General features: G+C 38.5%; 2 protein-coding genes across 3 annotated transcripts in view; one reads left to right on the top strand and one right to left on the bottom strand.

Moving 5' to 3' along the window:
• DAT (Sodium-dependent dopamine transporter) overlaps positions 1–1410 on the bottom strand; it is a 173933-nt gene extending 172523 nt beyond the window's left edge. Inside the window, exon 1 of the mRNA XM_067121831.1 lies at positions 838–1410. The gene's annotated coding sequence lies outside the window, so the exon portion shown is untranslated. The remainder of the gene's footprint in view (positions 1–837) is intronic.
• LOC136849005 (uncharacterized) overlaps positions 1–26466 on the top strand; it is a 189808-nt gene that overhangs the window by 154692 nt on the left and 8650 nt on the right. For both annotated transcript variants that reach the window (XR_010856193.1, XM_067121832.1), the window contains exons 2-4: positions 18707–19072; positions 21402–22585; positions 24756–25039. Coding sequence is in view for 1 of the 2 variants with exons in the window: in XM_067121832.1 (XP_066977933.1) it covers positions 24958–25039 (82 nt within the window). In the remaining variant the exon portion in view is untranslated. The remainder of the gene's footprint in view (positions 1–18706; positions 19073–21401; positions 22586–24755; positions 25040–26466) is intronic.

Raw genomic sequence — 26466 nt, forward strand, 5'->3', positions numbered from 1 at the left:
AAGACATTTGAGCGCAAGTTATGGCACATTTTGCAGCACGTCTAATACATAAACATTAGCCTTCTGTCTTTTTAAACATTGAACTTGGATACATATACGTAGATACATAATAATACAAAAGTATTCCGTATGTATGTATGTACCTCTATGTATATATGTATGTATGACTGTGAGTGCCTGCTCATAGAATTATTTCTGTCAGATTAGCTGGAAAAGATAAAAAGAAAATAAATATTTGGTAGCTATATATATATATATGTGTGTATGTGCGCTTGTATATATATATATATATATATATATATATATATATATATATATATATATATATGTGTGTGTGTGTGTGTGTGTGTGTGTTGTGTGTGTGTGTGTGTGTATATGTATACATTTTCATTATTATGTATATGATATACATTGAAAAAATTATTATAAAGTATGAAGAACTGTGGCCCAGCGTGTGTCTAAAACACGTACTTAGTGGTACGCAAAAATGTGTTGTGAATTATTTAGACAGCGGAAACGGCATGTAACGTCTTCTTCCAAGAATAAAAAATACTGAATGTTAATATTGTTAACAACTCAGGAGGTTCAAAACCTCCCTGATGACGTACTCTGCAGGCTTATAAATGACTGACGGAATGAAGTAGCCTGACGAAGGGATATTGTTAAGTGGCCTAAACAGTACTGCTTCTGTAGAAATAACACCAGAAGGTCATTTCTCTTATCAGAGAGAAAGTACCTCGAGGATGTCGGGAGTCTTAAGATTCCGGCAGATGCGTTACCCGCCTGAAACTTTTCGGGGAAGAGCTTCGTGCACAAGAGTGAAAGGACGAGACTCACCTAAGGGCTTGAAAAGGCAGCAGCTACTCTGATGTGGAGGCCAAGGGCGTTCTTCAGACTTCCCCATTGGCTGGTGATGACGGACGCCTTCAACACTCGCCGCTCGCCCATCCTCACCAGCCGAGGCCCACACCGCACCCACACCACCCACGAGCCACCCTTTGGGTTCCTCTGCCGCACTCGAGGTTCCCCTGGTGAGGTTTTCCGAAGTGGGGCTTCCAACCCCTCAGTGTAAGAAGAGGCAGAGGACCTGAAGAGAAGAGAAACTTGGAGCTTTAGACGAAGTTTTTTAGAAATGGAGAAGATCCAGTGGTCTGAGGGGATGGGTGACCTCCTGGGCAGCCGTGGGTGGTGTGGGGATCGGGTTAAGGCGCGGGTGGTGTGGGCGTGAGGTGGTTGTGGGCAGCAGCAGCAGCGGAAGAGCGCCAACAGGAGACCCACACCAACAGTGGGGTCACCACGTTCCACAGCGCGATCAGCAGGGAAAAGCTGGAGTCGCACTGTCCCATCCACAGCGTCGCAGAGGGTCAGCCACTACTGCCACACTCACCTCCTGTGCCACTGACCGACCCTCGCCTGCCCCACCTTCGACACGCCTGCCCTGCCGCCAGGCCACGCCTACTGGACCGAACCCCTCCCACAGACTCCTTCCTAAGCCATGGCACAGTTCACCTAACGCCTTGTCTTGCCCCGCCCATTCACAGATCCTCCCAGCCATTGGCATTCAAGCATACGGAGATTTCTTGGAATTGCGCCAATCAAAATATTTCTCGTACTACGAATGCTCCCGCCCGCGTCTTGCAACAGTCAATCATACCTGAAAATCACTTACGGCACGCCCACAAAGATCGGCCCCTTTCTTTGACTCGATACCAGTCTTAGACACGCCCTATATCTGTTATCTCTCTCTCTCTCTCTCTCTCTCTCTCTCTCTCTCTCTCTCTCTCTCTCTCTCTCTCTCTCTCTCTGCTTCTTGAAATCCATTTTAGTTACTCTATTCTCCCGATTCAGTTTTTTTTAATAATTTTTCATCCTGACCATTTAATTTTTCCATTTCTCCAAGTTTTTCCTCTTCTGTTATTACTCTGCACATCCTAATCCTCCCCTTCAATAAGCCTGTTGCTAATTCGCTCCCCTCCTCCCCTAGGAGCCAGTTTCACAGATACCCTGACCTCCCCCCCCTCCCCACTTCTTTCTCCACGGGCGTACGCACGCACACACACACACACACACTTTCATTTACTTACACGCGCAACCACACACATAAACGCACACGGTGCCTCACTCCGACTGCCTGTTGCTGGCAGTCTTGGGTCGATGTACTCTCTCTCTCTCTCTCTCTCTCTCTCTCTCTCTCTCTCTCTCTCTCTCTCTCTCTCTCTCGATACCCATTTGTCGTTAACCTTTTTCCGCCTTTCCAGTTCCCGTCTTTGACTCATTTGCGTTTGTTGTATGAGATTAACCAGAATTGACTGAGGTAATTGTTATTATTATACTGTAGGCGTGGGTGGAATTTCCATGTCGTATCTGTGGTCTAACCACCAAGTAGAAAGTATTTACTTCCAAGAAAAAAAAAAAAGACAAAATCTCCGTGGGGGGGTTAGTACCGTCAGTGCACCTCATGCGGTGCACTGTAGGCATTACTTAAGTTCTTCGCAGAGTCCCTTCGGCCCCCAGCTGCAACCACTTTCATTCCTTTTTTTGTACCTCCGTTACTATTCTCCATCTTTCATTTTACTTTCCACCCTCCCCTATCAATTGATTCATGGTGCAATTGAGAGGTTTTCCTCATGTTACACTTTTAAACCTTCCCTACTCTTTATTTCCCTTTCAGCGCTGAATGACCTCATAGGTTCCAGCGCTTGGCCTTTGGCCTAAATTCTATACTCTATCTATCTAAAAATGAAAGAATAATTTTGCCTATAAAAACTGTCGGTTTTAACGAAATGACCCTTGGCCCAATGTTTATGTGAAGTCAGGCAACTGATTCAAGAGCGGCATTGTAGTCAATCATGTTTAATGTGAAGGTTATTGCTGCCCCTAAAAATGATTGTTGTCCGTTACTATATTTGTTCCCGGAGCTATAAAAGTGTAAAAAAGAATCTTTTCAGTTTCCCTTACTATGGGTTATGTTTATGTTACCTCGTCAACCCTTCTTATTCACAAAGAACTGCTATGCAAACAATTCACCTCAGCAACTTCTAACTTTTTTCTTTCATTTGTCTTCATCATTTACCCTCCCATCCAAAAGGCAAAGGTGAAAAGGTGCAAACCATATGGTGCTAGAAATAACTTCAACATAGTGAAAGAGCATCCTTTCCTGAGGGCAGTGTCTTTGTCTTTTCTTCATTCTTGTACAATCCTAGAAAATTAATATGGTAACAACACTCTAACAGTTCTGCATGAAGTAACAGTCTTGAACATACAGTAGAGCTGCATCCCATATCCCTTCTTGTTGCAAAAAAATCTTAGGATGAAAAAGTAAAAGTGCAGAAGAGTTATGCACACAATTTCCACTGGTCCTTGCTAGCTTAAAACCAGATCAGAGACACATTTGAACATAAATATATCATAACCTAACTATAAACTAGGACTTGGACGAGAGGGGCTTTGTCCCCTAGGCCTCCGCCCCCAGCCCCCCAAACATCATAATATCATACATAGCAGAACGTGTGCAATTATTCCGCAGTATTACCAAGAAGTATATTAAGTCTTGGGGTTTTGAACATGGTGGGATGTGATAAATATGAGAAGAAATGCATAAGTAGTTTATTTAAGGAGAGAAAGAGGGATGAGATGACAGTTAGTGGGGCAGGGTATACATCACAGGGAATGACAGAATGGTTGAGTTTTTGGTCGTTGAGAGATGCAGAACTAGAGAAGGGGTAACTCTTGTACAGCCAGGACGACTGTGAAATGGCTGTAAGATTACAAATGTGCCTGTCCAAGAACTATGTGGATTAGGCTGAATGTGGTAGGAGAAAAAACTGATAGTAAATGTATTTGATAGAGAAATCGAAAGACCAGAGGGCAAGAGAGAGTCTCTAGGAAGTCTGAATCTGAACCTGGTTGGATTTGGAGTACAAACCCAAGACATTGGCTTTGGAGGAGATGGAGAAAATTATATGAATCATCAGTCCCTGGTATGTCATGGATCCCATGATGGAAGGATAGGGAACCAGTTGCTCAGGCACCACAAGACTTATTTTGGGGAAAAGGGGGAGAGCTCCATCGTCCTGGGAGTATGGGGAAAGACAGCATATTCATTCCTAATGGTTCTTCAAGACATAGGAAGATACTTTTTCCTGTCGGGGGGCCAATCATTTGTGAAAGGTCTCTGCCCAGACAAGAAATATGGTTATAGACAAGGGTGAAAATGTCACATTTTCGTTAAAGATTTAGACTATATTACATAAATATGAGAACAAAGGTGAATAATAAGAGCAGTTGCTCCTCTGCTCTTGATTCTGTATCAGACTTTGGGATTCCTATGGCTTGACTCCCTATATCTAAAGTGATACTATTTCAAATACACCTTAGCAAGTTAATGAATAGTTACTTAATGGAGATGTGGTAGATGCTGGTGATTTCAGCAGTTCTAGATAATTATGTTATGGCTTTGCAGTGTGGAGAAACAAAGTCCATCAATGATTTGAATAAACAGCAATTGGTAATCCGTCTGTCAATCTCACTGGAGGAGTAAGATCTTTGGAGGCAGGGTCTCAGAGCAGAGCATATAAAAGTACTGTAAGGCCTGGATGGGAGAAGGATTGATCAGTGCTGTAAACATGAGACAAACGGAGGATATGTGCAAAACTGATAGAATGAAATAGTACAAAAAAAATTGGGATAAGGCATTGTTATTACCAGAGACAAAATTACTGCCCATCTGGATAGGATGCCAGTGCCTCACACAGTGAAGTCTAACTAACTTTTTAACAGAAAAACCTGAAGATAACCAATGGAATAGTGACCTTAGATGCATTGGGAAATGACTGAGTGTTGACAAACCCAAAAACAAATAAAAATAATATATGATTTTTCTTGTTCCTGGAGTTGAGAACTAGGATCTCTCTCATTTTAGGATTGAATTGTTTTCTGGTTAACAGAGTAACCATAATTGAGGGAAATAAGGATGATCTTCAAGCTTTTATAGAGTAATTCTTGTATACTGGAATGGTAATGAATGAATAATTGGATATTTTCTGGATTTTCATTGCAAAATGAAAAATTTAGCTAAAACTTTGAGGAATCAAACGATGATACAATGAAATAAATAAATAATAATTATAATGATTTAAAATTTTCTTTAAAAACCACTGGTATCACATGTATTATCCTCCCGAGAATTTGGTCAGGGTATACCTGATAGACTCGTCACATGCCTCAGAAAGGAACGAATCCCTAAGATCTCTAAGACTGAGGAACTCAACTAGCAAATGCTTAACACTAAGGGGAATGAACTAGTCGTTTCAGTATGGTTGGTTCCTGCCAACCATTAAATATTCGTGTGTTAACCAAAACTGAGTCAGTAGAGCAGTCTCCCACCTCCGGGGTATACTGGCGTACTTCCAAGAAGATAAAGCATTTGATAAATTTTCATCTTATTTTGATCCAAGGAGATCCAGTGTTGCTGCCAAATATCACAGAGACCTTTTGATGTCTGGCATGAAGTCTGTACATAAAAATGCCTGTCTCCTTAGGATTAATTCATCTACAGCATCTTTTGTTAATCCGTCTGCTCCTCATTTCCAGGAACATCTTCATGTGATGGAACCTGCGCCTTTGATAAGATAAAACCACTTTAAAATTTCAAAACTAATATATTGATTATAAGATGGCAAAACGCTCATTGCATGCAAAACTTGGTAAAATTACCTTCCGTCATTAGTAATTTTTTTTTTTTTTTTCAGAAGCAGCCAGAATGTTATGTAACTCCACCGTAAAGACAGTTGACACAGGAGGAAGTGCATTCTTTCTGTTAAAGGTGCGCCCATTTACACCAAATCTGTCACCAGCTTTTAAATTTAAAGTCATTAGTACCTGTATGAAACATCATTCGTACTTGAATAAAACCAGTACCACAATGCTGTTATATATGTTGTATAGAAACAAAGCAAAGCTTTTCTGCCACGTTACTCTTGATACTAGTGAAGTAGTTACAAAAGCAGACCTCTGGAATTTTATAGGGAGGGGTTACTGGCATTCTAAAAAGCAACACACCTTGTCTATAGAGATTCAAACTACGGTATTCAACAACCGTTTCACTCTACATCCATATGGCAATTGGGATTTAGAGTGATCATAGTATCTGAAGAGGTTACAAATGTACGGGACTGGCAATTTATAGGTATAGGGTATTTATAGGTATTTATAGGTATAAGGTGCATCCCTCGGCTACCCCTAGTTTCTTAAAATGTTAGATTCTGTGCACCGTTAGATTAACCACTGGTGTTTCAATTCCTTGCCTATTCCAAGTCGAAGTTTATGCATGGTGCACAGAATCTAACATTTTAAGAAGCCAAGGGTAGCCGAAGGATACACCTTATACCTATAAATTAGTTTAGAGAAGGACTTTGTACATTACAGGGTGTTTGACTTTTTGCAGCCCAAGATGTGTTTGCCAAAATCTTTCAGATGTGGAAATTAAAGATATTTTGTTTTAAACCTTTCAATCCTAAGTCTGGAAATCGAATTTCTCCCAGAAGGATTCTTTTAACTTTACTATAAATGTCTGGGTTTGGCTGTAGTTCATGGATGCAATAGAAGGTGAAGAAAAAGCCCTACACTAAGGGTGAGCATTTATGTTACTAAGAATACTGTACGTGAATTGAAATATGGTGTGATTTTAATTCCTTTTGGAAAATTAACTATTGTACAGATGGCATGGAGTGATGAGGCAGTGTGCAATCTTGAAGTCAGTGAGGCTGCTAATACCTGTATTACTGTCAAGAGAGTTCAAATTAATGCACTTGTCCCTCGATAGGATTGATACATTTTTTTTCATTGTGGGTAATGGAGGCCAAACTCAGTCAGACCTTAACCATATGAAATGTTCATGGATTATCAGCAAGCGGCACAAAAGGAGGTTAGTAATTTGAGGTATCAAAGAATTATAGAAGAAAATAAATCATACTGGGCCTCTCCAGCTCTGATGGTTAAAATTTATTTGTAGATTGTAGGCAGTGGAAGTCCATCATCAAGGTTTTTATTACTAAAAACAGTAGTGCAACTCTTCTTTGTTGTCGAAATGCCCATGATGATTTCTCGAGGGTCCTCTTTAACGGGACATCAGTATAATATTAACCGAGAACACAGTAGAAGAGCGCGTGGTCAGCTTAAGTCGAAGTAATGGAATGAATGATGTAAGTAAGGATGGAGCCTGGACCAGCAGTCTGCTTATTTTCGTTGCTTCGTTATTGTCACTGTTGTGTACTTCAAGAAATCGACAACTTCGTGTTTCGTAAAAGGAGGAAAATGACGCAGTCTCATTTAGTAGCAGTTCTCATTGCGTCTTGGTACTCATGGAAGAACATATTGACGATGCAGTGCATTTGGTAACTATGTTAAGTACAGTGGCAGAGGCTTTCCTTCTTTAGTGCGTTCTTATGTTTTTCTTCTAAAAGTTCCATAAAACTGAATTTTGGTCCTTAATCAGATAAAGATCATCATGACCCTTACGAGTGTGATTTAAGCGGAACACGAAATCTTTATTTCAATGAGAGTTTGGACTATAGGCTTTCTGTGCGCAAAATATGACTGAAATTGCTTTAATTAGTCTCGATGTTTATATTCCGCATGTGAGGTCATCATACAGCAGGGTTAACACACAGCTATGATCATAATCCATGACGAAAGTACCTCCAAAGTGCCTTCAAAAACAGTTAAATGGAAAATCGGGTAATATCACTCACAAGCGTGTCAATATGAATTTGATATTCAATTAGCTTTGTGATAAGCAAAAATATGCCACTACCTTGAATTATTCTAATGCTTCTGCGTTTGTTCCTCAGCCCATTTATGCATTGATCTTTGCAATGTCCTTCCCGGTGTTCGGAAATTACGAGGAGTTTTCATTAAACGCACCTGAAATTGAACGTTGTTACATAACCTTGACCGACTTGATTTCAGCTTTGATGATTTTACGTGAAGAAAAACAATTGATTTTAAGGAATTACCGACAGAAAAAAGGGAAGTATCTTCATTTTCTAGGTCCTTACTTTTTCCTATGTTATGATAGAAAATCGAGTTTCCAAAAATCCAAATTGATTTCGAAGACTTTCGTTTAGTGACACTGACATCTTTGTTATAACTCAGGGCGTGTCTCGGTGTCAGAAAGAGAAATTGAAACTGTTCTTGTCTATAACAAGACAAACGAGCCTCGTATCCCTCTCAGAAGGGAGTGACCACAATACGCTGGTTATAGATCACTGGAGGGCGTTCACTGAACGCTTTTTCTAAGTGGAAGGTCATTATTGCTGACGTTGTACTTTACAGAGCAAAGAATGTAGGTAGCATGTTCTGTGAGTTATTGCATAGTTTTCAATAATTCCATCCTTTCTTGTCACTCTTCTTCTAAAGCGACTAATACCTTCCGAAAAAGTGATTTCGTCAATTAATAATGGACGCGTTCAGCTCTGTGACTTCGAAAAGCTTTAGGTGTATGAAAATTCTGTTCATACATGATCACTAGTTTCTGATAAGATCTAATGAACTTGAGACACTTACTGAAGAGGAAAATGACGCTTCATAGAAGCACCGTCACAGAAGCAAGAAAATTATGAATGGTAATGAAGAGAATCATTCATGAAAAAAATAACGTCTTCCAAACAGGAAATCAATACTATAAACCACTACCGTGGTTAATATTTGAACATTTTAAAGAAAATGATGATAATTCCCCATTGGAAAGGAACGTTGCTGTAAAAGCATGACACTATCGAACAGCGGTAAACCATTCCACGCATAAAGATAGCAGATAGTAAAGCAAGCTAAGTTCCTGATAGATCATGAAAATGAAGTGACTTATTCAATACCAGCATCCACAATAACCAAAAAAACAACGAATATAGTAAGTAGGTAAACACTTTTAAAACCGCGCTTCATCATACATATCGTCAGTGGCCTTTGATTTCTCACATCATATTTAAAAAAGAAAATGGGGACTAGGGAAAGACTGCCAAATAGACAGTCTCGTACCGTGCATCACCTACAAGATTTACACTGTAGTTATAACTCGCCTTTTCACTATTCTTAAGTGACATCGCATGGCGAAATCTCTCGTTTTGCAACCAGAAACCTAGGTGCTGCTTCCTTTAATCAACGGTCAATATCTTCAGTGTTACGTCCTCTAGACCTCTATTTCAACCATTGTCGCGAAAATACTGTTTTTGCATGTCAACAGTATCCGTGAACCCTTTATCTCGTAGACAGAATTAATTAAATGAGTGCCTTTTTTATTAAATGATTTGGTGGGGCTCAGATTAAGAAAAGAACGTCTGAAAAATAGACATATTCATCGTGGAATTCATAAAAGCACGCGTAAAACAAGAAATTTATATATAATACCGTCACATAACTTTTAAGAGTCCAGTCAACCTTAAGGAAAGGTATGTTTCATTCAGTTCACACCAACTCTTGTCACCTGAAACTCTACACGTGAAATTTGTAATAACTCTACGGACAAAAAAGGTGTAAGTAGTTATTGTTTTAATATATATATATATATATATATATATATATATATATATATATATATATATATATATATATATATTTCTTATAACGTATATGCATAAAGCAAGAATATGTGCTGGTGGCCATGACCCAGTCATTGATTACACCACGTTTTACTTCCGTGATAGAATTCATATGCACGCGCGGGCGCGCACACACATTCACACACACATGTATATGTGTGCCTGCGTCTGTACAGTATACGTGTTTCGATGTCTTCTACAAAGACTGACCGCATTCACTTGATGACCACATTATTGATCATCGAATGTTTATCACGGATATATCTTTGTTTCCTTGACAAATCCAAACAGGGGCTAATTCAAACACCATAAACCGGAAGGATCTATTTACCAAGACGCCATGGACGAAGTATGTCAGTTGGCCCTCGTACGTAGCCTGACTAAGTCATGCATTGTTTGGGTCGTCCAGTAAGGGAGCTTTTTCTACTCCCCTTCCTGTTGTCCGTCTTCTCAGGAGTGTATGGACAAGGTAAGTTATCACTTCTCTGTCTAACAGATCCTAAAACATTCGGTGGAAACTTACAGGTAGCATCTCCTGAAGCCGTCACCACTGATATGTATTCGGAGAGTATATGTATATATATATATATATATATATATATATATATATATATATATATATATATATATATATATATATATATATTAGTCTCTGTAATTGGGCGGCTGCTTGGAAATCTTAGCTTAATGATAAATAATATTGCCAAGACCAGGAAGAACATTCTTTATTACACGAGCTTTCGAGGTATAAAACCTCATCATCAGGCTGAAAAAACCGACAAGGATGAGAATCAATAAAATTACAATAAAATGAATTGTCATAAGAAATCTTCAGCAAAAGTACTAACCAAATATATAAAATGAACACGTAAATCCAAACTAAAAGGGTGAGACGTAAAATAACGAAAAATTAAAAACACAAACATAAAAATATGAAAATAAAAATAAGGTGAAATGTAAACAAACTACCACTCACAAAGTAAAATATTTAACGACCTAATTGAGTACCTACTATGAAATTACACGATAGCTAGTTGAATACCAGACGAGTTGTTGTTCAATTCCGGCTTCATCTTTTTAATAGTCAGCGACTCTGAAATTAAAAGGTCCAGTCTATTTGAACTAAAAAACAGTACCCGAAAATCCAGGTCAGTCAAAGGATGGTCCTGTGCTGAACTGTGTTCTCTAATGGCAGAAAAGGGTGGTTCTAATAGAAAGACCTCTGTGTTCCAAAATTCTGTGTCTGAGCCAGCGGGAACTAGATCCCACGTATCGCAGACCACACTTATTCGAACAGATTGAGGTAAGTTATCAAATTGACGGTGAGTGTTTTTCCTTGTATATCGACGGACCAAGTGCCGTTTGATGAGAAAACGTAACGTATCTAATATCTCGTTTGATTTCATTTAAAACGATGACTGAGAAATAGAACTGTCGCGAAAATGTGTATTTCTGTGGGATGACGACGCTGGTCTGCGTCATCCAGTAGAAACCAGCGCTTTTCGATACATTTCCGTTTCTGGGTTAGAGAGAGAGAAAAAAAGTTATATTAGCAGGTGTTCTACCGTTATATTTTTTTTAATAGATGTCCTACAGCAATGGCCCCTACCAGCACAAGGGTGATTCATTAAAACGAACAAACGTTTTCTTCTGCAAAAAAGATTTGGCCGTCACTACAAACGTGCCTTCTTTCCGTAGTATGTTTTAAATTCTGTAGTATAGGTGATAATGGGAACTGTAGAAAACGTTAGAAAACTGGTGTTATAGAAAACAATTTCTTGGCAAACTATTACAAATATCCCTAGTACTAGCGTCCTTGAATATGAAAATGTCACTTTAACCTTTGTTGCAGAAGGAATCACAGAGAAGATGAACCAGCATCCACTTAAGAGAGGTGAGGTATTAATCTAGAGGGATTATAAGAAAAAAAAACATACCGTACCAGCAAGCACATGCATGCTTCCTTCGACGAGTTGAAGGGAAACATTAGCATTCGGTGGCCAAACATACACATATCAAACCACAGTATGCTTTTGCACAGATATTTTTTTATAGATATGTTTAGGACTTTATGAATGCAAAATATTTCGTTGGAGACTAATATACTTTATTAAATACAACAAAAATTGTTATCTTTACCTATATGAATACGTTTTTTTAACCAATTTTTCCGGTACATTGGCGCTTGAATATTACAACTTTGTCCATTTTGACACGCACTTCGGAAGAACTCTTCGTCAAAAATATAATTTGTTGTTAGAGTGATTGAAGAGAAAATTAAATAAATGTAATTACAGACTTTTCTCCGAAGCAAGTAAAATAATCGTAAGGAGATTCTTTGCATCTCTGTCCAGTGCAAAAACTTTTATTGTGTAAATTACAACAAAAAGTTCTCGTCATCTCGTCTACAAATAATTTTTGGAAGCTAACCTTAAGTTAACAGTATAATGATCATCCATAATTATAAAAACCAGCTGGACAAGCCAAACATATAAAGGCCTTTTTCTCAGCATGCGCCTAATTACCGGATGCTAAATTTTCCTGCAGTCAAGTAAAACATCCTGTCGTCAGAAAAAGCATATTGTGATGCCTTGTGCGGGATAAGCCCCTCAGAACCTTGACCCATTGGGGTTCAGAGGATGGCAGCTGAGAAGCGATGTCTGTCCAAGACATCAAAGCCCCGGAAGCCTTGAACCTCCGCTACTGACCTAGCAAATTATAATCAGCCCTTTCCTTCTCGCTCTCTTAGTAATAATGTAGTTTCTCTTCATTTTGCCAAACCAAGTTTATAGTGAAGACTCCAAAATGATTTAGATTATGGAAAAATCTGTTCTTGAAACTTTGATGAAAGTTGGAGGTGGACGGCATGCTTCTCCACCGATACAGCTAAAGTACCTGACTAGCCAAGCTGGGTCCCATCTTGGCGGAGTGACGACCCTTACGGCACTGAAGGAAATTTTTGGGTCTCACAGGGTAGCTGCCCTTTAAAAGGTAGTAATATTGCTCCTCCCCTTCCAGAGCCCACTGGGGGAGGGGAGGGGAACCACCCTAAGTTAATTTTATATTTTTCGTAATACGAAAATGAATCCTCAATCTTCAACCTTCAGGTGAGAAATAAGTAGCCATAACATTAAAGCCTTTTGACATAACGGAACCAAAAGAAAAAACTAAATTCAGGCAGGACCCAACTATGACACTATTAGGTTGATGGCATTTTCAAGTTAATGTCACTGATAGTACTGTAGTAATATTTACCTGAAATGGTAAAGAGATGTGTTGTTGCTTAGAGTGTTGCCGATTTATCCTAGATGTATGTGGATAATGAGAAGCGATCTTTTTCGATGTGTTTACTGGAAAGCCGACATTGTAGCAAGAGTAACATATAAATGTACGTAACTGCTTAGTCAAGTAAGGTTTCTTATGTTTACTTAGGAGGTATGCATAACAGTCTCCTCCCCCGTTTCTTGTCACTGAGCAAATATACATAACGGACCCATTTTTAATCTTTGTTTGGAAACAAGAATGAGTCATGGTTCATAATACTGGAAAGTGAAGACCACAAATAATCATTAAGAATTGAAAGCTACCGGTTAAAAGAAATGAACCTCCAGCAGCGGAAGGGACTATTAGACAATTAAAAAACGAAAACCAAAAATTAATCTGAGATTTATCTTAAAATCACGAAACATGACACATTGAACAGCTTACAAGCAACAACCACATTACCCAATAATGAAAATGAACCAGTTGAAAAATATTTCATTAGGCTCCTTACGAAGATACAATAATCCCCAAAACTGTCAAATCTATGATATTCCAGTAAGGGAAAATAAATAACCTCTTTTAAAAGTAGAAAAACTGAAATTTGAAGGGCAATATCTTCATTGGAAATTTAAATCTTGGGTCAAATAGAGAAGTAAGACAAGCTGTTCCTAAATCTTCACAATGCATGAACTGAAGTACATCTGGACACACAAAAATTCCATGATAGCCCCATGTGTGAATTTTATATATATATATATATATATATATATATATATATATATATATATATATATATATATATGTATATATGTGTGTGTGTGTGTGTGTGTGTGTGTGTGTGTGTGTGTGTGTGTGTGTGTGTGTGTGAATTTTATCACATCACCGTGATTCATATACAAGCATTAAGCTCCAAATGCCCTTAAATAATCCAAGATGGCCGTGTCGTTTAAGGCGTCACTGTAGTCCTGAGTTCTTGTCTTCCGTGGTTCGAGCCCACGAGACGACGAGCATATTATCAACTAAAAAATTTCCTTTTGGGTAACATATATGAAAATATATTATTTCCGAGGTAGAGCGAACTGAATATTAAAGGACGTTTGTAGCTTAATGCTTATATATGTATATATATTGTGACGAAGTGTCCAGTGTCTGTTCTTCAAATCAAACCTGATATCTAAGTGCTTGTCCCGGAGTCTAGTGCACCATTTATATATGGTGACCCCGGAGTGTCCAGTGTCTGTTCTTTAAATCAAACCTGGTATCTAAGTGCTTGATTTTTGATTACCAAACTTACCATTTATTCAACAATTATAGTTACCTCACAAAAGCCAGACACCTGAACCCTCATCACACATACAAGACGACTGATTTCTCTAAAGGCAACAGTGATCCCTTATAAACTTATCAATCATGAAAGAAAGCAGATAAAGTTCGTTAAACAGGTGTGAGGTAAAATCTAAGGGCATCACTCCATTAACATTATAAAAGTTCAAATATTTCTATTTATTTCATTTCCCTGGTTCGAGCTCACTTCAATTACTTGAAGGAAAACATCTCACTTACCACTCTATCTCTAATTCAAATCAAAATTACTGGTGGGTCAATGAATGAAACTCTGATATAATATTTTAAATACAAAAATTTATTTCTAAATTCAAAGATTATACATGACATTAACAGTCTCAGGAAATTTATTATTACTTGAAAAATTGGATTAAATCTGAATTAATCATCAGTCAAAATTAAATCAGAAATTAATTTATCAATTAATCAAAAATTACTAAAGAAGAATTTAAATTGTTAACAAGATTTCAATTCCCAAGTGTTAAACAAAATAAGGCAAATAAATCAATCATGTAAAAATGTGGATACAAAAGACACAGAAATATATTCTGCAAAAGATTAAATATCAAAAATGTAAAGCAAAAATTAAGGCAATAGCAAATACATCACATATATGCATAAAAGAAAAATTCTTCAAAAGATAAAGCATAAAACATATAGCACGAAAAAATATTAAAAAAGTGAAAAGGTATCTTTACATATAACCACTGCAGATATTATTTTCAGTGCACTGAAACCCAATAATTATATTACAATACCTTGGTACCAAATGCTTCGTGTTTTTAATCAGGCGCTGTTACACACACACTTAATAAAATACACTTCAGATAACTCAGACACATTTACTAAGGGATTAAACAGTTAAAGATATGAGTGACCATCGTCTATCTAAATATCAATTACGTTAATACAGGACATTCGTAAAATCCCGAGAGCGAGCGAGAGAGAGAGAGAGAGAGAGAGCGAGAGGGGAACGCATCTCCCTTTAGCAACGCTTTTTGGTCTCTGAGTGTCGACTCCTCTGTATGGGCGTCTATCTACGTGGTAGGTCTAACCACAGTGTTTTGATCGAGTCCCAATGGAATGCATTACTTCAGCAGTTTTTGAAAATGGACTAACAACCGCATCTTTATACAATGAACAAGGCTCCCAGTCTGTCTCAGCTCGACGCACACGTCGTCCTCTCAAACCATACAGCGTTTAATCACCGTAACTTTACGCTAGCTCTTTTACGGTATACGCGTATCTGAACACAAAATCATAGTTATACTACAACTCACATAAACACATAAACACCACAGGAGATTACTGCATCACGAAAACCACAGCATAAGATATATATATATATATATATATATATATATATATATATATATATATATATATATATGTGTGTGTATGTGTGTGTGTGTGTGTGTGTGTGTATATCAATTACACAAACACACACACACACACACACACACATATTGCCTTGATGGCATGACTTCTGTGTTTGTGAGGCCTGGGTTGTTGTTGGAGGCATTGCTTTACGCTACGGATGTGGCATTTAACTGGGAATAGAAAAAGAGGTTTGGCCAGCATAAAAGTAAAAAACTCAGTGGGTGGTAAATTTAATTTTGAGATTAAGACAGGGAACAACTTTCTACCACCACCACCCCCTTGAGATTCATAATAACCCCTCCCTGAAAAAAGGTGAGACACTTACTGGTCAAACTCCCCTATCACTACTAGGTCTTTGGGTATCCCTCTTTCCCCTACTGCCTGGTATTTTTTTGCCATAAGGGCTTAATAGTTAGCGATTCAGCAGGGATATTCATAAAAGCTCCCCCTTTAAGCAGACATTCCACTCCCTTTCAGGCATGAAGGTCTGAACTAGTGAGCCACTGAGATCAATTATATTAAGTACTTCTCCTAATGGATCATCATCCAATACAAAAATGGAAATAGTTTTATATTTACGCCTAACTTATCCGCTGAGGAGAGTGAGCATACTAGCCAATTTAACTTAAGGTCTCTAACACTAATTTAATGGGCGCCTGCGTTTAGTTAAAGATACTGTCCGTGGAATAAAATGAACTGGCAGTGCTATTGACTCAAAATACCTAGCTGAATTTCACACAGAACTTAGCTAACACAGCACCAAAATGATAACTACTTACATGCAGAAAATAATTGAAATTAAGAGTCACCTAATCTATGTCACAATGTACATGGATATGAAGTATGTTAGTTTATCAGCATGAAAATATTGAAATACACATGCGTTCGTTACTCTATAATACATGGTACACAAATATAATAAAATGCAACACAATGTAATAAAGACTTCAACAAAATGGCTAGGACATGCTCTTCAGGTTGTTGGGCTAAAGAACAGACTTAGCGAAATACAAAATAAATTCTTTCAATACAACAATACTGATTAAACGTGGAGACAACCCTAGACATCCCTTCTGGATTAGGGGCTACAATTGCTCTTTAAAATGAGGCATTGTTACAGCTATATAATAGAGTGCCATGAGAGCGCTATGGCTCTAGTGGCTACCTGACCTACACTCCCTACTCCTTTTCCTCCTTGCTTTCCTTCGCACTTTGGGCTTAGGTCTCCTGGCTGGAACCTGGGCACATGGCTCCAGAGGAGGTTGAGAAGACCCTGGTGCCAGGTCTGAGCCTGCCACACCACTACCCTCTGAATTTAGACCTGGAGTGACAATGGATGTACTGTTATCTGGTGAAACAGGCACTGAGTCAGCCACTGTCTCAGCTGCTGCATCAACCTGTTCTGCTAGCCTTTGTTGTATGGCCGCGACATTGGTGTCCAGCTTCAACAGGACTTCTTGTGTGGATTCGTCCACCAGAGGCGTGTCTACTGGGGACTGGGTTGAAGCAGAAGAGGTGGGAGTAGGTGCGAGAGGCTCGCAGGTGACAATGACCAACTCAGACATGGGTTGCGAGGCCGTGCCTGGGGACGAGCTTCCGTTGAGGTCAAGGGAATCCAGTAGAGACCCTACGGAACCTCGGGCTGGCTCTCGGCCGGACACTGGTAGTGGTGCCAGACTGGTAGACGAGAGGGGGCTGGACTGGAATCTCTGAAAGGGAGATAGACAGCGTGCTCTGGCACTAACTCTAATGCAGACTCAGGCACAAGATTTGAAAGGGGGACGTCAGTGGCCTCGGTACTTAGAGTGCCGGGCACCCATGGTTGTATACTTTGAAAAGACCCAGAATCTGACTCTGTGGGGGACTCAACGACCAAACTGTGTATAAAACACAGAAATGTTTATCTTGCCCATGGTCACAGTGGTAACAGGAGCAGAGATGTGGTTCAGTGAGAACAGACTGATTAATAAAATTTGCAGCGTAGCAGTGGCACACGAATGAGCTGTGTGGAACACACACAAAATAAAAAAAATATAAAATTAGTACAATAAGCACATTGATAAGTACAGGCTACGAATGGGTTTGTAAAGTTCCTAATTGGATATATATATATATATATATATATATATATATATATATATATATATATATATATATATATATATATATATATGACTGGGAAATTCCAGTAAAATACTGCCTAGTACAATAAATGGGTTTGCTTATCCAGCAGAATTTCACTTATCCAAAGTGTAGTGGAAATCAACACGTCGTGGGGACAATAGCAATAATTACATTTGAGTGTCTAAATGCGTAGCGGAAACTCAACACTTACAGGGACTGATTTTTTATAAAAGGACGTGATTCCAAAAATTAATATCTGACATGTAAAATTAAGGTTGCTAATGACCTGTGTGGCTAAATTGGTAGCGCCCTGGCCTTTCAATTGAGAGACTGGAGTTTGATCCTGATGTGAGTGAGAAATTTATATATATAATATATGTATAACTGAATCACGAAAATATGGAACGTGATGAATATATAAATAAAAATAAAATCCACGAAGGAAACGGAAACACTGGAGTGCTGCGAGGCCTTTCGACGCTATGTCCTTTACTTAGCAGTCTGCTAAGTAAAGGACATAGCGTCGAAAGGCCTCGCAGCACTCCAAGACTGCTAAGTAAAGGACATAGCGTCGAAAGGCCTCGCAGCACGCCAGTGTTTCCGTTTCCTTCGTGGATTTTATCTTTATTTATATATAATATATATGTACTGTATATTGCAAGGATTCTATTTGCGTGTTTACGCCAGTTGTGTTATTTACTCTGTAAGGTTGTTTGGTTTTAAATTGGCTTTTGTTACTATTAAGACTCTTTCACTTTTATCATTATTTATATATTGTTTAGTTTGTGTTTTGCTGTCGTGTTGTATACGCGTTACCTAATAAAGGGATGCAATACTCGCATTTCATTCAAATATACCCTTGCGTTTGTATGAGTGTGGGTATGACGTGTTCGTGCAGTCGTGAATCCCTTGGCACTTTTTTTTTAAGCCTTATCTTCCAAAGTATAATACAGAGCTCATTACTCAAAATGAAAATATCTGCATCTCTATTGCTGCAGGTTCCCCTAGACTGTCCAAAAATCTTCTGTCGAAGGACCCGATGATCAATGAGGACTCGGTGAAAGACTGGATTAGGAATGGGGAAAGAGACGCGGTGCAGACTGCTGACGAAACTATCATGCGTGAGGCCGAAGCTGACATTAAGACCAGGAGAAGCAAACTTTCCCAACCGTCGCCTTTCGGGGATAGGCAGGTCCAGGGCATGACCCTTAACGTAGATGGAAGAGGGAAGAACTACAGCGTCGCGGGTCACTTCGACGTTCAAAATGACCCTATGTCTACATTCTCCGTCTGTTTCTGGATGAAACCATTTTGCTATGCAGAATATATAATCGTTCTCTCGTTTGATAACTTCTTCATACAGCGTGAGTAATACTCTTTCTTACGCAAAAACACAGACTTAAATGTAAGTCAACCCATCTATTGTGTATACTATGTGTATGAAATTGTTTTAGGTAATTTGTTTGTATTACATACACTCTTTTACACTAAACCCCTCACTCTTCTTTCAACATATTCTAGCACGTGCCTTGCTTTCATAATAGATAATTTTAATCACCCTCCGCCGATTACCATTCATCCTCAGCACCCTCCGCATTGAATCCCTGTCATAAGATAGAGATTTCATTGCTCAATAAGAAAATATCTGTTATAAGATTGTGTAGGTCCATGCATGCCACAAACAGCTTTTCCTGTTACTCTCTAGCTTTTTTCGCAGCAGTTACATAACAAACAGTTGGTGTACAGACAAACATTCCTCTGTGTCCAAACCTACTCTTCCCCTGTTCATTCTCCAGTCAACTGTCATACTTTCCTGAAGTACTACCGTATATCTTTCATGATATACTAAGTAATATTATGGCCCCCTATAATTTTTAATGCCACCTCTATCATCTTTACCCTTACTCAATGGAACAATGATTATTCCTCTCATCAATTCCTTTGAAACCCTCCCCTCCTCCACTGGTCTGCCACACATTAATGCTGTCACTACTGTATCTGTTGTATCCTAAGCCAGGCTGAAGAAAATCTGTGTTCTTTTTTTACTTATCAACATTTCCTGTACAGCTCTTATCTATCAGTATCACCTGGATAGCTTTTTACTTCGTCAGAACCATTTTTCTTGAAATTTTATATCAGGGAAATCTTCAGAAACACTATTTTCCGCATCATGTAGAAATCCAGACTACGACTCTTAGTCTTCCAAACGAGAAAATCTCGAGGATATCCATAACACTTCATGAAACGACAGATGTCCTGTTCAGCAGTCAGCCCAGTAAGCGCCGCAACTGCACTGGTCATTCGTATGGATTCTTACCAACATCAGTACTACTTGCAGACTCTTCATGTTCTATTAATTTCTCTTACAAAGAATCAAGATCAGAAACTGCCTGTCTAAAATCAGTTTTTGTATCCTGAAGACGTTTCTGCACATGGAATATAAATAATAAAAGATTTTCCAAAAATGTAAAAATACAGGAAAATCAAATGTACTGTATGTATGCGCTGCAAAGTACCATTCGTGCTACCATTGTCACTTAGTTGCTCTAACAGTCCAATAATTCATCCAGTTTTTCGTGTAAGGCTTTTACTGCCTCCTCTCCAGCATTCCGTCGTTCCTGATTCACGCTTAGTAGAAATCTGAAACTGCTGCCGCAGCTGCAGGTAATCCCTTGGGAGTGTTGAATGAGCAAAGCAAATTATGAATGGCTCCAAGCACACCAAAATATGGTCATTATTGTTGTTTTCAGACTTGCAACATGGAGACATGCCGAGCTCGAACTAAGGTTATCGCAGTCTATAAATACTGATTTCGGATTTTTCTAGATACTCGAAAAGTAACAGAGTCACCAAGCAGTCATTAGAGCCAGCATAGTAACTCACAGATAAATAGAAAACTCGGGATTGTCGCTGTAATATAGAAGTAAATTTGGAAAATAACGTCACTGGCAGTCCAACCACCTGCAGGCGCGCAGCACATTAAATTTGTCGTTAACAGTCTTTTAACTGAACTTTGGTTGGAGTTGGTGAGGACGAATAAGATGATCTCACACCAGATTGACTCGCCGCTCCCAACGCCTTCCTCTTGCTACGCCTCTGCATTTCCTTGAGAGAGTTTTTATTTTGTCAGAAATCAGCATGAGAATATAAAGTAAATTCACGTGGTCGTATATCTATTTTTGGCAACACTTACAAATACCTTGCATACTTCATAGATGAGGAATAATAATTAAAAAATGACGAATAGTTATGCGCTATCAGTTTAATTGCTTTAACATTGATTAGTAGTTTCATAAATTAAATTTGAACAAATGTCTGTTGCTATAATATTCAAGTTAAAGCAGTTATGAAAGGGCGTCGAAAATCTTATGGTTTCGGTTGCATGTCTGAATGCCTGCCATTTCCTCATTTCGTCCTGGCTATTCAATATAAGATAAGAATACATTAAAATAAGAGTGTGTCCGCCTAATCCTGTGACACTCGGCCGTGCATCTGAAGAGACCAGTACCTTGTAGTTTTTCATAGGCTAAATTATACAGGTCACTAGTCCTGAAAAAAAAACTGTCAAGTGCATTCTTCTTTTATTAGGCCTTTAGTAATCTGCAGCTATAATTTTCTGCTCATTTTCAATTTTTATACTTGTTTCCAGACCGATTATACTTTACTTTATGTTCTTTTTTATTCAATTTTCAGTGGATGAAGGTCACCTGGTGGCGGTGTTGTCGGGAATGTATTCTCCTTTTAATACAATACCAGAGTTGCAATCGTGGTCTCACTTTTGCGTTTCTGTTAAGAACTCAGAACTCGAGATGTATCACGATGGACAGCCTGTCGATTCTCTCGCTTGTACAACTTTTAGTGATATATCGTACTCTCCTTTGCTTAAATATGTGACCATCGGGTACAATTACAGTGGAAGTGCTTACTGCGGTTACTTGGCTGGTGTAACGCTCTTCCAGGGAGCACTGACTTTGGAGCAAGCGCAGTCTATTCGTTTAGGACAAGAGCCCGACGGAACCTTGCAATCATTTGACGTCATCATTAGTAAAGTCACTTCTGATGATGACGCAGATCTCATATCTTCCTTTCCGTACTCGGACCTAATGAAACCAAAACACAATTACTCCATTCTCACGTTTGAAGAACAGCTGAATTTCCTGCAGTCATTCGATGGATGTGTTGGTTATGGGGGAACTCTGCCAGTCTTAGAGAATGGGGAACACAGAGTGATAATTGCAGATTATTTGCTTGAGCATAATGTTAAGGAAGATTGGTGGGTTTTGATAACTAATAACAGGAGTCGTAAAGAATTTGACAACTTGTGTCCTGCAATGTACACTGAAACCGCTACCATTAGTTTGTTCTTATGGGGCTGCCGTAAGCGTGTTTCTAAATTGAAATGCGTAATACCCAAAGGACTTTTCCTTAAACTGAACGGCGACGATGTAACAGATGACAACCTGTTCGCTATTCTGCAAGACAATGACCTCAGTCAGATCTCCTTAGAATCGACAAAGGGGATGAAAGGTTCCTGGAATAACCAGGTTTTTCAGATCCAGAACGAAGATAAGGAGGTCAAGTTTGAGCTCACGCCTGAAAATGGTCTCATAATCGGTCGGCAAGAGTGGTTAAAGAAAGCAGTAGGGGCAAAGGTTAATCTCAGTCTCTCTACCTGTGAGCCTGAGGAGTTTTCTTGCAACAGTGGACAATGCATACCTATTGAGAAACGTTGTGATGCGCACGAAGGAGATTGCACCGATTTCACGGACGAGGATTCCAGCTGCGTCTTCTTTTATGGGCCTCCAAAAACTTACAACATCTTCCAGTCCCCATTGGATCCAAGGGTGGCTTTGAGATTTCTTTATATATTGGGCCAGGTAAGAGGAGACAAATGACTGAACTGTAAACATCTTATACCAGTCCCCATTGGATCCAAAAGACTCAGTCATTGTTTAGCATCTTAGATAATAAACTTTGGTCATTTGAGATTTTTTCGATTTTCATGATCAGATAAAATATAAAGGGAAGATTGATGGAAAATGACATCAATGGTGGTTATAGAAAGGTGAAAATATAGAACTGCCAGGTAGATGAAATGCCAGTGAGGAGAAAATGATTTTTAAATGACAGTTGAACTGTAAAAGATCATGTGGTAGTATGAAGCAATATAAAGAAGTCAAGAGTAAAGTGGATAAAGAAAGTGTAATGTACTGCGAAAATTTAGAAATAATCCTGAGCAAATACTTTGAGGGAAGAATGTATTTTTTAGGGAAGAAAATACAGAGATAGGTCAATGAACGAATGAATCTTGCAATATCAGATGGTAATGGAGATGGAGAGACAAATCTTTTTATATTTTGGCGTGATAGAAAGACTAATGATGCTGGGGTATCATGGACCAGACGACGATGTGAGAATTGCAACTGGGAATCTGAAGAGTGGAAAAGAACAAGGAGCTAATGTGATTCCAAGTGAGATGTTATGTTACACTGTGACAGAGAGGTTGACCAAGATGTGAAAGGTACATCTAAATGAAAGGTGAAAGGAATAACTGTTCCTTTATGATGTATATTGACATGTATGATTCTGGTTCTGCTTCGTAACTGAAAAGCAAAATGACCACTGGGTGGCATAGTCACCCATCATAAATATCCCACCACTTTATTACTGGCGTTATAAAGTAAATCTACAAAATGGTTTTCATATGTAGTATTGCAATGGACTTGAAATACTGGGAAATTTCAAAATGTATTCACCAGCTGATTCCATAACTGAAATTCTAAGTAAACTCAATCAGAATTGAAAAACACCCGTAACTTATAAATGTTCTGAGCAAAACTAATACAGAAACATGGCTATACGATAACAGTTACCATACAGTTACTACTTATTGACCATATTACTGCAGTCATATAGTGAAAGACAGTTGACATCACTTTATTCATCACATGAGTATTATACTAAATAAAAAATGTAATAAAATATTACTGTGTAATTGTATAGGTCATATTACAATTACTAAGAAATTTTTTCATCTATTGTCACCCTATGTAATCATGACTACTTACAATTCACTTTTAAGATTTATGGACTTTTTCTAGGACTTTTAAAGAAAAACCTCTGATGGAGATTTATAGTAATTAAAATTTCTAATCCTAATTATATGAAGGTAAGCGATAACAAATTTATTAATGCATTCATGAACGTAAATAATGGTTTTACAATGGGTCTTCCCCATCCACTTCTCTTCTGCTGAATGTCATTTTCTGTCCTTCCACTCTCTTCTTCTCTAAACTAACATCCCCCTTCCTTCGTTTATCAGGGCAGTTGTCCCTGCAGAGTCCTTGTATTAGTTAACTTCTGAGAAAAGGGTTTGTTGATATTTTCCATAAACTTCTGAGAGGCTGTGAACGTAACCATGAGTTTTGTTTTCTTCTTTCCCCTCTCAGAATACTGGTCACTGCCTCCTTCTCTGGAACGGACTCGGGCTAAACCATATCCCATATGGGGCGACCATTTTCGTCCTTCTAATTACTCTTTGCCAAGTTTCGTCATACCCTCTGAACACCACTGGTGAATCGTGCATCATTATATTGAATATCAGTAATCCTTTATAAATTGTCTAGCTGAAATTCCTTCACGTAACCTTTCCCAGTTCTAGGAATATTGCTTCCTTTACAAACAAATTTATGCTTTATATCTGACTTGGCAGTTTTATTTACATTACATAATATATAGTGCTTATTCGCTGTATAATGGTATCATATGGGTTTTGATGTCATTACAGAGGTTTCTGCTTTCGTGACGGATGATAGGAACTAAACTATACCTTTTTCTTAAAGTTTACTTGACAAAAATATATCATGTCTATTATTTGCTACATGTTCGTATACGCATCTGATACTTACAAATACTTGCCATACTAAACAGAAACATTTCCTTCAAATTTGGAAGCTTTTGTATAAGGATAACGAAAAAGACAAGTGAGTATTTTAGTTTCAAGAATTGTATTCGTATTCATTAGTTCTGCACATGTTGGATCTTTAGCTCAGTGGTCGAGTAACAAAATGATGCCGTCTATTAACAGGTATTCTTTCGCGTCTCACTTCAATGGCGCGACCACCGTCTCCTTTTCTACAATCTGAGGCGTTCTGGGAACACACCAAACCGCCTGCCGACGAGATACCTAGACGTTTTGTGGCATCCGGTTCTTAATGTTATCACTGCCGCCTATGAAGCTAACCAAAAGATGAACAGCTATGACATGGTTGATAACATTCAACTCACTCCTCTGAAGCGTGGGAAATTCACTTACATGGACAGTTACGAAGGTAAGGCAGCTCTTGCGAATGAACGATAAATTCGGAATGGGGAACAGATGAGACTTCTTTTCCCTCTGGTCGTATTTAGTCTTAGTCTCTCCCAGTTATAAACACAAGGAAGTTGCCTAATGCTTTTGACTGAGCTAGCCTCATGCTCAACTATTCTGTTCCCTGTTTATACAGCGCCTATTAACACAGTACAACAAAAGCACCACAAACAACGTTTTATAGTGTAATGCAAGTTTCTGTTTCTGTAAGATGGCGCCAGTGTCTAAAATGTATAGTGCTTTTAAAGGAATGGCTGAAACGCTGCCACATGTAGAATATTACCGCAACACGAACAACACAAAACGAAATAAATAATCTTTCAATAACTGAGACAAAATATATCTAATTATTACTGTGCTTCAGAACAAATGAAAAAAATGTTCCCGGGCCTTTATATTTGTTAATGAAAGATTGAACTATAGTATAAAAATGGAGGAAACTAAGTAAAAAACACAAAGAGAGTTTGTTTGACGATGAGTGATTAATTCAATATGAACCTGAAAATTACATTATCCCATTAATGGCATTTTCTTGCTAATAGGGTAAATGCTAACGGTATTTGCTGGAGAGGATCCCATTCTAATTTACAATGTAGAAGTTGATTAAATACCAGATAAGTGGGTGGCCAGATTACGACAGCCATTACAGTGCCTTCACTTGGGGACGCTTGGAGAGACCAAGGTCTAGAGAATAAGAGACGAAGGTTCTTTTCAGCGTCCCTTCGGCCCCTAGCTGCAACCCCTATCATTCCTTTTACTGCACCTCCGTTCATTTTATCTTTCTTCCATCTTACTTTCCACCCTCTTCTAACAATTGTTTCATAGTGCGACTGCGAGATTTTCCTCCTGTTACACCTTTCAAACCTTTTTACTTTCAACTTCCTGTTCAGTGGTGAATGACCTCATAGGTCCCGGTGCTTGGCCTTTGGCCTAAATTCTGTATCCTATTCTATTTTTCCATTTGTGAAGCACATATGGACTAAGATGTTTTTTGAACATTTTCTTTATCAAATTTTGTTTTGTCCCATATTCAGTATGAGTCAGATTTACCTAAACTAATCAGTTAGTCAGTATTTTTACCGAAAAATATAATACTTTGTGATACGCATTTTTGTCAGAGACCCATGTTGCTCTAAGAGCCTCCCATATCTAGATCAAGAAAAAGAGGAAACATATGGAATAGGAAGTAAGCCGCGGAAGACTGAAAGGGCTTCGCTTACGCTAAGACTTGAATTAAACCGGTATGAGAAAGTCAGGTAAAGGGTTTCATTTGTGCTGTTAAGAGTTACAGAATTAATATAAACAGCAGTTTATAATCATGGAAAAATTCACTTGATAATCTTGATTGCATGGCGCAAGTAGAGAATAAGCAGTATGTGTAAGACTTCC

Source organism: Macrobrachium rosenbergii, chromosome 20 (genome assembly GCF_040412425.1).
Source record: "Macrobrachium rosenbergii isolate ZJJX-2024 chromosome 20, ASM4041242v1, whole genome shotgun sequence".
NCBI lineage: Eukaryota > Metazoa > Arthropoda > Malacostraca > Decapoda > Palaemonidae > Macrobrachium > Macrobrachium rosenbergii.